The sequence below is a fragment of the Salvelinus alpinus genome, chromosome 2 (assembly GCF_045679555.1).
Source record: "Salvelinus alpinus chromosome 2, SLU_Salpinus.1, whole genome shotgun sequence".
Lineage (NCBI taxonomy): Eukaryota > Metazoa > Chordata > Actinopteri > Salmoniformes > Salmonidae > Salvelinus > Salvelinus alpinus.
Window position 1 is genome coordinate 77,205,010 of NC_092087.1, and position 15,000 is coordinate 77,220,009.

The 15,000-nt window shown below is 43.8% G+C and overlaps 1 protein-coding gene across 1 annotated transcript; it reads left to right on the plus strand.

The window, feature by feature from the left end:
• The first annotated feature begins 6,490 nt into the window (after window positions 1–6,490).
• Window positions 6,491–12,817, plus strand: dusp5 (dual specificity phosphatase 5). The gene is made up of 4 exons (XM_071389311.1): window positions 6,491–7,123; window positions 8,103–8,266; window positions 9,397–9,616; window positions 11,946–12,817. Exons 1-4 carry the CDS (start codon window positions 6,760–6,762, stop codon window positions 12,398–12,400), a joined length of 1,203 nt encoding a protein of 400 aa, XP_071245412.1. The 5' UTR covers window positions 6,491–6,759; the 3' UTR covers window positions 12,401–12,817.
• Window positions 12,818–15,000: the final 2,183 nt, after the last annotated feature.

The following is a 15,000-nucleotide window of genomic DNA, read 5'->3' on the forward strand; positions in this document are numbered from 1 at the left end:
ACGCAGCCTCTGACTAAAAGCGGAAGTTGACAGAGAACTGACTAAGCACCAAAGTAGCAGTGTCAGTGATGCCTCTGTTGTGGTTATGGCACTAGTACACCACAAAGATACACAACATAGTGTAGAGAACTACCAAAGTATGTACTTTCTATTCTGATCAAAGAGGAAATAGGGACAGGGTATTTCAATCCATCAATACCAGGCTTTCACTTTTCTTTGGGTCATTTAAGGTCATTATTAACAGATGTACTGGAGAGTTGAGTCTGCTGCACTGCAAAATTATTATTTTTAAACTAGCTGATAATGTTGACAGGAAATAATGACGCGTCGGCTGATAATGTTGACAGAAAATCTGTCGCCACCTGAGGCCCCTGCTATTTCTATTTTCACAGAGCAGACTTTCTCTCTGAGACTTCTGAACAACAGAGGTGGATAAAGATGAGACTTTATTTTCTTCTTCTCCTCTATCCCGTCTCTCTCTCTCTCTCGCTCTCTCTCTCTCTCTCTCTCTCTCTCTCTCTCTCTTGTGACACGGGAGGAGCAGTGGGTGGAATCTAGGGTGAGTCAGTCAAGTCTCTGGAGTGTGTGTGTGTGTGTGTGTGTGTGTGTGTGTGTGTGTGTGTGTGTGTGTGTGTGTGTGTGTGTGTGTGTGTGTGTGTGTGTGTGTGTGTGTGTGTGTGTGTGTGTTCATCTGTTGTGATATCTCGTATGCTCTTCTTTCATTTCCAGTTCGTTGTGCTATTCCGAGCCAGGGTCTTCACCCTGTAGTTACTAATAAAAGTGACTCCCTTTCTTGGGTAGCAAACCATCCCTTTATAAAGTATAAAACCCTTCATTCCATGGTAGTATTATTATCAGAATTGTCAGTTATTGAGAAATTCCCACTATAAACATTGCATTATTAGCTCGGAAGGGGTCAGTTTGAACATATCAAATCAAATCAAATCAAATGTTATTTGTCACATTACACATGGTTAGCAGATGTTAATGCGAGTGTAGCGAAATGCTTGTGCTTCTAGTTCCGACAATGCAGTAATAACCAACGAGTAATCTAACCTAACAATTTCACAACAACTACCTTATACACACAAGTGTAAAGGGATGAAGAATATGTACGTAAAAATATATGAATGAGTTATGGTACAGAACGGCATAGGCAAGGTGCAGTAGATGGTATAGAGTACAGTATATACATATGAGATGAGTAATGTAGGGTATGTAAACATTATATTAAGTGGCATTGTTTAAAGTGGCTAGTGAAACATTTTTTTACATACATTTTTCCATTATTAAAGTGGCTGGAGTTGAGTCAGTATGTTGGCAGCAGCCACTAAATGTTAGTGGTGGCTGTTTAACAGTCTGATGGCCTTGAGACAGAAGCTGTTTTTCAGTCTCTTGGTCCCTGCTTTGATGCACCTGTACTGACCTCGCCTTCTGGATGATAGCGGGGTGAACAGGCAGTGGCTCGGGTGGTTGTTGTCCTTGATGATCTTTATGGCCTTCCTGTGACATCGGGTGGTGTAGGTGTCCTGGAGGGCAGGTAGTTTGCCCCCGGTGATGCGTTGTGCAGACCTCACTACCCTCTGGAGAGCCTTACGGTCGTGGGCCGAGCAGTTGACGTACCAGGCGGTGATACAGCCCGGCAGGATGCTCTAGATTGTTAATCTGTAAAAGTTTGTGAGTGCTTTTGGTGACAAGCCAAATTTCTTCAGCCTCCTGAGGTTGAAGAGGCGCTGCTGCGCCTTCTTCACCACGCTGTCTGTGTGGGTGGACCAATTCAGTTTGTCCGTGATGTGTACGCCGAGGAACTTAAAACTTACTACCCTCTCCACTACTGTCCCGTCGATGTGGATAGGGGGGTGCTCCCTCTGCTGTTTCCTGAAGTCCGCGATCATCTCCTTTGTTTTGTTGACGTTGAGTGTGAGTTATATTGTGCAACAGTCGATGTCTCCATACTAGTTACTGTAGTCATAAAAATGGCTCCCCAATAATCCACATTGTTGGTCACGACCAACCCCTCTTAAAGAATGTATACAAACGTTCCTTGGAACTACTACCAACATTCCTTAGAATAGCTATTGTTAAAGGGCATCCAAATCAAGATAAAGAGAAAATGAGCTGAATTCCTTGGATCCACTGCCAGATTGGGAAGAAATTCTTTGTTATGATTGTGAAATCCCCATCAGCAATACATTACCATTTTTGGAAGGATTCATTTGGAACACACATTGTACAGCAGTCAGTGTCTGCGTCCCCAATTGCACTCTATTCCCTTTTTTGTAAGATTGTATTATTTATTTATTTTATTTTTTAAACAATACAAGACATACATACACAAACAACAACGCCATCACACCTGCCCAGACACACCTCCTCACACCCTCATCTCCAGCGCCCGCATCACTCTCCGCCACATGGCCTCAAACTGCACCATTTTGTTTCTCTCTGTCGCCTCACGTACTTTCAACATCTAGATAATAAAGCATTTGACCTTTCCATAGGGTTAACAATGGAGGATTAGTTGACTTCCTGTTTTTAAGTATACGTTTTTTCAAGATGATTGACGAGAAAGGTATCGCCAACCCATCGGGTATCTCACTGCACTCTCATATACCATGTCTTGAAAAATGCAGACAGACGCTGGCTTTGTCCCAAATGGCACCCTATTCCCTATGGGCCCTGGTCAAAAGTAGTGCACATTAATGGGAAAAGGGTGCTATTTGGGATGAAGCCATTGTCTTCATAACTGTGGTTGTCCTTAGAGTCACACTCCCTTTGTTCTCTCTTCGTTGTATGTCACTGCCCACTGGACAAAAACTGGTTGAGTCAACATTGTTTCCACGTCAATTCTCCCGAATCAATGTGGAAATCAAAGGTAACCAATCAGTCATCAACGTGAGGACATTTCGTATTTTTTTCACCCAACTTTTAACCTAGGTCTGATGAGATGGTGAAATGTTATGTTGATGTAACGTTGCATTCCAGTTAGTTGACAACAGTGGAGCTAAAGGAGGAGGGGCTTGTTGTAATGGAATAGTATCGATGGAACGGAGTCAAACGTGGTTCCCATATGTTTGATGTTCGATACCGTTCCATTCATTCCATTACAATTAGCCCTTCCTCCTTTAGCGTCTCCCACCAGTAAATCAAAACTAGACGTTGAACTGATGTCTGTGCCCTGTGTGTGACCGTTAACCCCCACTGCTAAAGTATGTAACCAACATTCCTCTGAATTACTACCAGTATTCCTGGCAATGAGAAATTAAGATATTGAGAGGAATATAGGTAGACATTCCATAGCCGATAGTGTTATGATTGTGACATGGACGGAATGGGCCAGGAATTGGGCCGGACACTTCTAATACAGCCCCTGCTCAGGGCCCACGTTATTAGACAAATTACAGATGTAGGATCTTAATTTGAGCCAGTTTTCTACCGCAGGGAAATAATCATGCAGCAACAGGAAATGTGAATTATTATGTGGATTATAATTAATGGAAATGTTTTGTAGGGGTTGATACATTTTTCATTAGGGTAAATCAAGTCTGACATTTTAAAGTGGAAACTACAAACTTTAGTAGCCTTATTAAACCTTGAATACACTACAAGTTTCATTTTCTGCTGTGCAGGAAAATTCTCAGCAACAAAAGAGTGATCAAATTGAAATCCTACATCTGTATGATAGTTTTTTACAAAGAAATCCCACACAGACAGCCCAAATGGACCAGCCCATCTGGCCTTTGCCCAAACTGCCCTATGACCAGTCGGCCCCTGGATTGTGAAATCCCCAACATCAGCAACACATTACCATTTTGGGAACAATCCTTTAGAACACACATTGTCCAACAGTCAGCTGAGGTGAGTAATCGTGTGTTCTTATTGGGGGAAATGGTGTTTTGCCATAGGAATTTGATGGGTTGTCAGAGAACCAGGAAGCACCTGTGTGTTGCACAGGGACCTGTCTATGTGGCGGCCATTGTGTGAGAATCTTTTTATAAACCCCATGATGGAAGTATCTATAGTTCTTCTTGAAAGAGGAAGCCACTGGATGCGTAGGCTACATACCACCACTGTGTATGTAAGTGTGTGAGCGTGTGTGCGTGTGTTTAAATGTATGTGTGTGTGGCTATATTCTTTCAGGAAGTCACTCAATGCGTAGGCTACACATACTACCACTCCAGAGAGAGAAGTGATTGTTTACTCTCCTGTAAATAAATAAACATCCGTAGCTTGAACAAATTCAGAGGAAGAGAGACCATGTGAGACGAATGATTTGGTTACATTGATTGAAATCTCAACCAAGTTACCCAAAAACCCAGTGCATTTTCATGGAATATAGTATGTCGGGACATTGACATGTCATTGAGCCTGTCTGGAGTGACAATGCTCCATGCAGGCATGCCTAATCAAACAAAGCCCAAGTGTTAGAGAAAACAAATACTATTTGAACCAACGTCTGCTTCCCGTATGTCTTGACATATGTGTTGTACATAAGTGAAGTATGTCCTGACATATGTGTTGTACATAAGTGAAGTATGTCCTGTGTTTTGGTTTTTGTGTATGTGTGTGCCAGGAGCTGCAGTATGTTTCCAGAAAAATGTCAGCTAAAGGGACAATAAAGTATTCAATCAATAATTACCACTAGGCCTAAACGGTCCTTATCACTGTCAGACTGTCTGTAGCTTCAGTACAGTATATTTAGTGTATCAGTCATTCACAAAGACCTCCCTGTAAGAAGGATTAAGGCCTGCACAGGCTGCAGACAACATCCTAAACATATTAGCTACAACACTGCACTGAGGCATGAACAAAACCAAGGCAATCCATATTAGCTACAGCACGTGCACTGAGGCATGGGTGTGTGTGTGTGTGTGTGTGTGTGTGTGTGTGTGTGTGTGTGTGTGTGTGTGTGTGTGTGTGTGTGTGTGTGTGTGTGTGTGTGTGTGTGTGTGTGTGTGTGTGTGTGTGTGTGTGTGTGTGTGTGTGTGTGTGTCGAAGACTAGAGAAACGGATGGTGGATGGTGTGAGTGCTTCCCACTCCTCAGTAAGAGATGTCACGGCCCCAGATTAAGCAAATACTGCCTTACTGCCTGCTGTCTGTTCTGCTACTAATACTGCCTTACTGCCTGATGTCTGTTCTGCTACGAATACTGCCTTACTGCCTGATGTCTGTTCTGCTACTAATACTACCTTACTGCCTGCTGTCTGTTCTGCTACTAATACTGCCTGCTGTCTGTTCTGCTACTAATACTGCCTTACTGCCTGCTGTCTGTTCTGCTACAAATACTGCCTTACTGCCTGCTGTCTGTTCTGCTACTAATAATGCCTGCTGTCTGTTCTGCTACTAATACTGCCTTACTGCCTGCTGTCTGTTCTGCTACGAATACTGCCTTACTGCCTGCTGTCTGTTCTGCTACTAATACTACCTTACTGCCTGCTGTCTGTTCTGCTACTAATACTGCCTGCTGTCTGTTCTGCTACTAATACTGCCTTACTGCCTGCTGTCTGTTCTGCTACTAATACTGCCTTGCTGCCTGCTGTCTGTTTTGCTACTAATACTGCCTTACTGCCTGCTGTCTGTTCTGCTACTAATACTGCCTTACTGCCTGCTGTCTGTTTTGTAATCCACTGGCATCCACCTTCTTTCCTTCCTGTTATCCTGGCACCATGGATCCCTGTTTCACTTACGTCAAGCTCACGTTTTGGACTAGCTAAGGAGCAGAGAAGATTGAAGTATTTTTTTCTCTCATTCTTTCTCTGTTTGTTTTTGTTTATTCTCTCTCTCTCTCTCACTCTGTCTCTGTGTGTGTCTGACAGAGAGAAAAATAGGCAGGCTACAAAGGAAGAGAGAGAGTAAAGAGAGAGAGACTCTCACTGTCTTACTTATCTTGTAGCATTATTCACATCTATCCATTCCCAGTCTAAGACACATACACAATGGCACAGTCTATCTAACTGTTGTCTATAGCCTAACATACAGTATTGCATGAGTCCAGTAGCATGACATTTAAGCCCCATTAGCCCATAATGAGATTACAACCAGCAGATATTGCCTAAAACAGCCGGCTAAACATGGAATAACAGACAGAGTTTACCTTGCTTTAGTCAATAGGCTACATAGTCCAATAGAGTCCTCTCTCTTTCTCAGACTATTCTGTCAATCATTGATTTAGTTTCCTAATTCATCGACCTATAGGCTATCAATGGGCTGGTGGTGGTGAGGTCAGGTGTATAGAAATCGAATCTAAATTGTATTTCTGTTGTATAGAGTCAATAGTCTCTATTGGGGCAGGGGGCATTTCAGATATTGTTAGTTCACGATAACACGGATAATATTCTAATGTCTACTCAGATATGAGAGGCGTTCATAGTATTTCGTTGAAGAATGCTGTTGTTGTGGTTCCTAGAATGGCCAGTATAAACATGAGAGCGAAAGGTTTGAATAGCCATGGGTAATAGTTAACTCAAACTGAGAGCATAAATTCACTTCACCCCAGACAGAGCGGGGTTAGAACGGTTAGAACGTAGTCAACACTCCGGCGTGGGCAGGCTCTCTTTTGATCATACTTGTCGGTGTCCATATATGGTTCGTGATGTCACGAGCCGGAGGTTCCGTCGATATAAAACCGATCCGACGGTATCCCCTTGGAGGAAATCTAAGCAACTACCAGTTTCACTAGGGCGCGTTCAGTTTACTCGTCTCTGGCGGCCCGTAAACAGTAATTGCTTATAAAATAATTCACACCGTTAGAGGCAAACATGAAAGTCTCAAGCATAGATTGCCGTCGTCTTAAAAAGATTATCAGGAAGGAATGTGGAACCTCTCTCATTGTGGATTGTCGACCTTATTTTTCGTTCTCGAACTCTAATATCAAAGGCTCTGTCAATGCCAACCTGAACTCGGTTGTTGTCCGGAGATCCAGAGGAGGGCCGGTACCTCTTCAGTTTGTGATCCCGGATGAGAAAGCCCTGTTACGCCTGCGAGAGGGGAGCATATCAGCAGTGGTGGTTCTTGATGACCGAGCTTCTCACTGGCAGAAACTGAAAAAGGACAGTATCGCACAGATAGTGATTAATACGCTCAATAATCTGGCGAGTGGGACAAACATCTGTTTCCTAAAAGGTGAGAATTGTTACAAAATTCTGAAATCATTGGACTATAAAACTCTAAATCCATTATAAGTTTGTCTGGGTAACTTTTTCACTAAGTGTCCAGGGCTAATTCACTGTCGGAAGCCACTTGAACACAATGTTTATTATAACCGATTGGCTTCGCTAATAAATTATGCTATTATAAAAACTATATTTTGGAGATAATAACATGAAATGGTTGACATTCAATATGCCTTATAACATCCTCCCTTTTTGTTTAGAAAACTATGTGTGTGACCCATATCCCCATATCTTCAAATCAACACATTTTTTAAAAGGCCTTAGTATAGTTTTCCATGGACTGACCTATGACGCAAAGTCATTGTTTTATTTGACCGTGTTGTAGCAACCCTCCCATTTGAACATTACACTTCTCAGCTCGAGCTCTGGTGAGATAAATGTAACGTGTGCGCCAAAGTAGTCCAGATGAGTCAGTGCGCGAAAGGCTTGTGAGAACTCGAGAACGTCATGACTGGTTGTTCTGAGAATGTTCTATGTGTGAAGGTTCACAAGGAAAGCATACATTTTCTATAATTCGTTTCGAACATTTATACCTCTTCCTTTCGACTATGTGTCAGAACCATTCATTTAAAGTCTGTCAGATTGTACTCATAGACCTAAATTGATTATTTTAATTGAAACGCAGATTAATTACTATGTTAGAATAAGGTTATATGACGTTATAATCCATTATAAGCACATCGTTTTCACGGCCTGGTATGAGACCTAAATCTAGTTGGCAAATGCTGACATTCATGACGCACAAATAACCATTTTATCATTTTTTATAATATTTTATTTTACCTTTATTTAACTAGGCAAGTCAGACAAAGCTGTCTTGGGTGTATAATTTCTTTAAAAATTTCCCCTGGTGGAATACATTCAATTGTAGGCTATTGAATTTCATAAAAATATTAAATGTATTTTGTATTGTTCTGTGTATTTACCAGGGGGGTTTGAGAACTTCCATGGCCAGTACCCTGAACTTTGCACTGAGGTCGTGAAGCCCGTCGGCGTCGACCAGAACAACGGAACCGAAACCGGGAAATGCAGGCCGGGTATCGCCCTATGCTGTGAGAAACTGGGCTCCAACCTCAAACCAGATTACGATCAGGTATGGAAACGAAAACAACTTCCTTTTTTAGCCTGCTGCCTATTCTTTCAGGGTTAGGTGGCTAGCCACTTCCCCTAGGTTGGGCTGGGGTTTAGGGTTGAGGCTGTGGCTGCAGGGTTTTTGACTGAGTGGAATATCCCTGTTAGATAAGAATGACTGTTCTGTACTCGGTTTAGTCATACTGTCTTCTTGGCAATTCAAAATAGATTTATATAGCTGAATGTACTGTATGTTCAGAGATATTTGTGGACTTGATAGAGCACATTTAGTTTCATTCAAGGAAAGACATAAAAAAAACAAAAAGCCTACTCATAGGATTATAAAAGGCACATATTGTCTAGCTGATCTTAAATGTACAGCTGTACATTCATAATGATATATTTTGTCTATGGAGTCAGATATGTTACTGACCATTCTCACAACAGTGGCCACCACCATTCAACATTCTCTCTGTCACACGCTTGATATTAGCTTTGACCTTCACTGCATCCCAGTCATCAAGAGAAGATGGCCACTAGTCAGAGACCCCCAGCTGACATCAGAAGTCCTTTTATAACCTTTTCATCCCTGACCTTTTCCCTACCTCTTACACCATCACGATAGGCTAACACAATCTGTTTACAGTACAGAAAATGTACTATTGCGTCTTGCACCGTACATGCCTCTCAGTATTTCCATTGATATATGTACTAAAGGTGTAGGATCTTAATTTGATCACTCTGTTGCAGAATAACTTTGTAGTGTATTTGAGGTTTTAAAAAGGTTTCTGAAGTTTGTAATTTCCACTTTGAAATTTCAAACTTGATTTTCCCTTATGAGAAATATATCAACCCCTACAAAAAAGTCAATTTATAATAATCCACATTTCCTGTTGCTGCAGGATTATTTTCCTGCTGTAGAAAACTGGCTCAAATTAAGATCCTACATCTGTATTTGATCTCTACCCCCTCCCCTCCCCATTGTTGTGTCTTTAGGGAAACCCTGTGTTTCATGTACTGTATCTCTGCCACACTCTGTCTCTACCGCTCACGGATTTAATATCACTTTGTTGTGTCTCCCCTCTATCTTGGCTCACACACTGTGGTTCTTATGTCTAATATCTCCCCCCTTTATCTACCCTCTCTCTTCAGGGCAAGCCGGTGGAGATCCTTCCTTTCCTGTACCTGGGCAGTGCCTACCATGCCTCCAGGCAGGACTATCTGAGTGACCTTGGAGTCACAGCCCTGCTGAACGTCTCCAGGAGGGACACCAGGCCCTCCAAGGGCCACTACGACTACAAGTGGATCCCGGTGGAGGACAACGTCACAGCAGATATCAGCTCACATTTCCAAGAGGCCTTCCAGTTCATTGGTGAGTGTCGTGGTCTGGACATTTTGTTCTCTCTTTTTTCCTGCTCTCTTCTCCTTTTTTTCAGATTTCTTCTCTGCTCTTTTCTTTTTTCTTCTTCTCTCATGGAAAAGATAGGATTCCAAGTCCATTAACAAAGGGGATGGGGCAACTCAATTAAAATAGTTAATGGCTTCACTCCTCCCCCCCCACTGCCAATCTAAAAGGAGGACAGGCAACAACCTCTCACTAATCTGTTAGCCTCATCTGCCTTCTCTCTCTCTCTTTCTCTCTCTCTCTCTCTCGAAATCCCCAGATTGGCTTCATTCAGAGAACAGCTTCTGTGTGCTCCCTCTCCTCACTCCCTCCCTCCACCTCTCTCTCATCCTCCCCCATTTTAAGTTTAAAAAGAGATTCTCTGCAATGCCGTCATTGCCTCCCGGCTCACAGTTAATCTCGGCTAGTGGCTTATTGCGGGTTATTACCGGGTGTGGTCAGTTCACTCAGTCAGTTTGTCAGTGTGACAAATGTTGTTAGCTAGTTCTACTTACTAATGGTGGGTGGACGGTTTTTGAAGGAGAGAGACTGTGTTCACAGACACAAAGGTACACAAAGGTTGTTTAGTTATTGTTTATCTGGGTCATATTCATTAGGGCAAACCGTAGCGAAATGTTTCGCAACAGAAAATGAAAACATTTAAAGCATTTATTGGTCAACTTCAGGTAGTCACGCCCTCCCTGTTTCAGTCGTTTTTATTCTGTTTGGTACCAAAGTAACTCAACTATGGTGCATGTGTTCAGAGACAGAGCCTTGAGGGAACAGAGAGTGAATGTGTGATAGAAAGAGGCTTGAAGTGTTGGATAATAGCGCTCACAAAGATGTTGAGCAGCCTGCACTTCTATTTATAAATGTAGTATCCAGGCACAGCCGAGGACAAGCTTGAATCTCATTCTCACCCACCATGGAGGCCTCACCTGACCTGTATCAATGGTGGAGCTGTTGCTGTTGCTGTTCTTTGTTTTAAGCCCCCACATTTAAGCACCTTTGCCTAAAGCCTGTAAGCATTACGTAAGACAAAGAGGTGTCCTTCTCCGCCCAGGGCTGAATCTTAACAGAGGATGTCTCCTTGAAAAAACATTATCTTCAATTAAATAAAATCCAACTGGATTTATCACATGCGCCAAATACGATTGGTGTATACTGTACGGTGAAATGCTTGCTTTCGAACCTTTCCCAACGACGCAGAGTTTGAAAAATAATTACACAAAATTAAATAGTAACTAACACAAGAGGAATACAAATAAAATACACAAGAATGGAGCTATATACAGGGAGTGTTCAGATATTCACTCATTGCATCCAAATCTAAAACAATAGGCTTGTTTCTCTTTATGAAGAAGACACATCCCAATTCCCCTAACCTCTGGATGAATTCAATGTGGTGGAGGTAGAATATTCTTCTGTCAACCAACCATTTAGCTGGAAATAGAGGATAAAAACAGCAGTCAAAAACATCTTTAGGCACCCTATTCCCTAAATAGTGCACTACATTTAACCAGAGCCATATGGGTTCCAGTCAAAAGTAGTGCAATATGTAGGGAATAGGGTACCATTAGCCAGAGGATGGGTCATTAAAACACCCACAGGCTCTCTAGCTGCCTCTCAGAAAGCCTCCCAGCACTCCAGATGGGAGCAGCTTAATGATTCATTCATTTGGTTTTCACAGGATCGGAGCTGTCAGAAACTATCGCTGGCTGTTCCCCCCTGTGGCTCATACATGTGTGTGTGACACAGATAGAGATAATCTAGGTTTGTGTGTGTGTCAGATAGTGTGGAGGAAGTGCATGTAATACTGAAGTAGAATAAGTTCCCTCTCCCAGCCGTGGTGAACTTAGTATAGTACTGCTCAGCTCCCCCACAGGCACGTAGGAGAGAGAGACATGGTCTCGTGTGCAGCTGTGCAGGGTGAGTCAGTCAGCCCTGCCGCAGTGTGTGTTTCTAATGGGAGAGTGGTGACTGAGTGGCAGCAGGGCTCTTATAGGTTCTGTGTGGGCGAGAAGAGAGGAAGAGCGAAGGGGTGGGGAGGCAGGTGATGATTAGACACTGAAGAACGGGATTCAATCTCTGCGTTCACAAACTAAAATAGCTCTGACAGCACTCGTTTCCTGTGAGAATTTAGCCAGAGTGGTTCTATTCTAGGATGCAGTTATCCTATTCAATTCTTCTATATTTGAGTTACACAGTGTAAGTGGCTACGTGGCCATACTCCATTTCTGACCAAATGTAACAATGTATTATAGCTTATGTTTATCATGTCATTAACGTAAATGTTACCGTTTTGTCTCCTCTCCAGATGGTGTGAAGCAGACAGGGGGTAGAGTCTTGGTGCACTGTGAGGCCGGCATCTCCCGCTCCCCGACCATCTGTCTGGCCTATATCATGAGTACCAAGCGGCTACAGCTCGAAGAGGCCTTTGACATCATCAAACAGCGCCGCTCCCTCATCTCGCCCAACTTCAGCTTCATGGGCCAGCTGCTGCAGTTCGAGTCTGAGGTCCTGTCTTCGACACCTATTACCGTGGCAACGACCCCCGAAACCGCCACCGAACCCGCCACGCCCTGTTGCATCGGTAAAGAGACGGTCTCCTTCTTTGGGAGTTCGAAAGAGTACACATTCAACAACAATAACTTTGACTTTGAACCTTCCACAGTTTTCGCCCCCCTCCCTACCTCCTTCCTCACCCCCATGCCTCTTCAGACTCCTCCACTCCGCCATTTTAAATTGAGCCCTATAACTGCACTGCCTTAAGATGTTACTGTTTAGTAGGTCTCAGATTACTTGAAAAATAACAATAACAAAAAACAAATAAAATGCTCTATTTGTCTGGTGCTGGCTCAAGCCAGTAATGAAGTGGAACGGCTGGCTATACAGAAACAAAGACTGAGAGAAGATATTGCGTTGATCGTCTATATGGGATTTTTCATTCAAGTTGGGAAAAGTCCCTGAAATTCAGACTACAGTCTTTGTTTGAACTTTGAACTGCAGCGTGAAACCACAAAGACTACTGCAATACATGCCTTAGGTTGATAATGTGATGTTTTGCCTATTCACATGCCGCATCGAGGCATTTTAACCTAATTTATTTGATACATCTTGTCCGTCTGATTGTCTGTGTTTTTTCTAAATACAAATGTGGATGCCAATAAATGTTTCCACCAGAAAGTACCTTTGTGTTCATGTTCTCTTTTTCTCAAATATGAACCTTATAATAATAAAATTGTGATATATATATATGAGGCCCTATAAAGCCATGTTATATATACGTATATAAGACAGGGAAACATTGGAGGAGGCTGGTGAGAGGAGTTATAGAAGGACAGGCTCATTGTAAAGGATATGGAAACCAGGTTTGACACCGTTCCATTAATTCCATTCCAGCCATTACAATGAGCCTGTCAAATCAAATCAACGTTTATTTGTCACGCCGAATACAACAGGCGGGATACAATGCATAGTCCGGGTAGCCATTTGATTAGCTGTTCAGGAGTCTTATGGCTTGGGGGTAAAAGCTGTTGAGAAGCCTTTTGGTCCTAGACTTGGTGCTCGGATACCGTTTGCCATGCGGTAGCAGAGAGAATTTTTAGGGCCTTCCTCTGACACCGCCTGGTATGGAGGTCCTGGATGGCAAGCAACTTAGCCCCAGTAATGTACTGGGCCGTACGCACTACCCTCTGTAGTACCAGGCGGTCGGAGGCTGGGCAGTTGCCGTACCAGGCAGTGATGCAACCAGTCAGGATGCTCTCGATGTTGCAGCTGTAGAACTTTTTGAGGATCTGAGGAAACCATGCCAATCTTTGTCGTTTCCTGAGGAGGAATAGGCTTTGTCGTGCCCTCCTCACAACTGTCCTGGTGTGTTTGGACAATTCTAGTTTGTTGGTGATGTGGACACCAAGGAATTTGAAGCTCTCAACCTGCTCCACTACAGCCTCGTTGATGAGAATAGGGGCATGCTCGGTCCTCCTTTTCCTGTAGTCCACAATCATCTCCTTTGATTACGTTGAGGGATAGGTTGTTATTCTAGCACCACCCGGCCAGTTCTCTGACCTCCTCCCTATAGGCTGTCTCGTTATTGTCAGTGATCAGGCCTACCACTGTTGTGTTGTCTGCAAACGTAATGATGGTGTTGGAGTTGGGCCTGGCCATGCAGTCGTGGGTGAACAGGGAGTATTGGAGGGGACTGAGCACGCACCCCTGAGGGGCTCCAGTGTTGAGGATCAGCGTGGCAGATGTGTTGTTACCTTCCCTTACCACCTGGGTGCGGCCTGTCAGGAAGTCCAGGATCCAGTTGCAGAGGGAGGTGTTTAGTCCTCCCACCAGCCTCCACAGGGCAACATGTGCTACTACTTACAACTATTAAGCCTTTCTTTGTCCCGGGTGGGACATATAGGCCACAACAATCTTCTGCCACCAGAATCTGTCTTTGGCCACAGCAACATGCACAAGACAACATACAACATCAAATATTGCCAATCAATAAACCGTCCCTAGGAGGGGTGCGTCACTTGAGTGGGTTGAGTCACTGACGTGATCTTCCTGTCAGTGACTCAACCCACTCAAGTGACGCACCCCTATACTCGCCCTCGTCTCAGGATGGTAAGTTGGTGGTTGAAGATATCCCTCTAGTGGTGTGGTGGCTGTGCTTTGGCAAAGTGGGTGGGGTTATATCCTGCCTGTTTGGCCCCGTCCGGGGGGTATCGTCGGACGGGGCCACAGTGTCTCCCGACCCCTCCTGTCTCAGCCTCCAGTATTTATGCTGCAGTAGTTTATGTGTCGGAGGGCTAGGGTCAGTCTGTTATATCTGGAGTATTTCTCCTGTCTTATCCAGTGTCCTGTGTGAATTTAAGTATGCTCTCTCTAATTCTCTCTCTCTTTCTTTCTTTCTCTCACTTGGAGGACCTGAGCCCTAGGACCATGCCTCAGGACTACCTGGCATGATGACTCCTTGCTGTCCCCAGTCCACCTGGCCCAGCTGCTGCTCCAGTTTCAACTGTTCTGCCTGCAGCTATGGAACCCTGACCTGTTCACCGGACGTGCTACCTGTCCCAGACCTGCTGTTTTCAACTCTCTAGAGACAGCAGGAGCGGTAGAGATAGTCTGAATGATTGGCTATGAAAAGCCAACTGACATTTACTCCTGAGGTGCTGACCCGTTGCACCCTCGACAACCACTGTGATTATGATTATTTGACGCTGCTGGTCATCTATGAACATTTGAACTTGGCCATGTTCTGTTATAATCTCCACCCAGCACAGCCAGAAGAGGACTGGCCACCCCCCATAGCCTGGTTCCTCTCTAGGTTTCTTCCTAGGTTTTGGCCTTTCTAGGGAGTTTTTCCTAGCCACCGTGCT

Coding starts and splice junctions, on each gene's coding strand:
- dusp5 (XM_071389311.1), top strand. CDS start 6,760: ATGAAAGTCTCAAGCATAGATTGCCGTCGTCTTAAAAAGATTATCAGG. Junction 8,267..9,396: donor TCAAACCAGATTACGATCAG/GTATGGAAACGA, acceptor CTCTCTCTTCAG/GGCAAGCCGGTGGAGATCCT. Junction 9,617..11,945: donor AGAGGCCTTCCAGTTCATTG/GTGAGTGTCGTG, acceptor TCTCCTCTCCAG/ATGGTGTGAAGCAGACAGGG.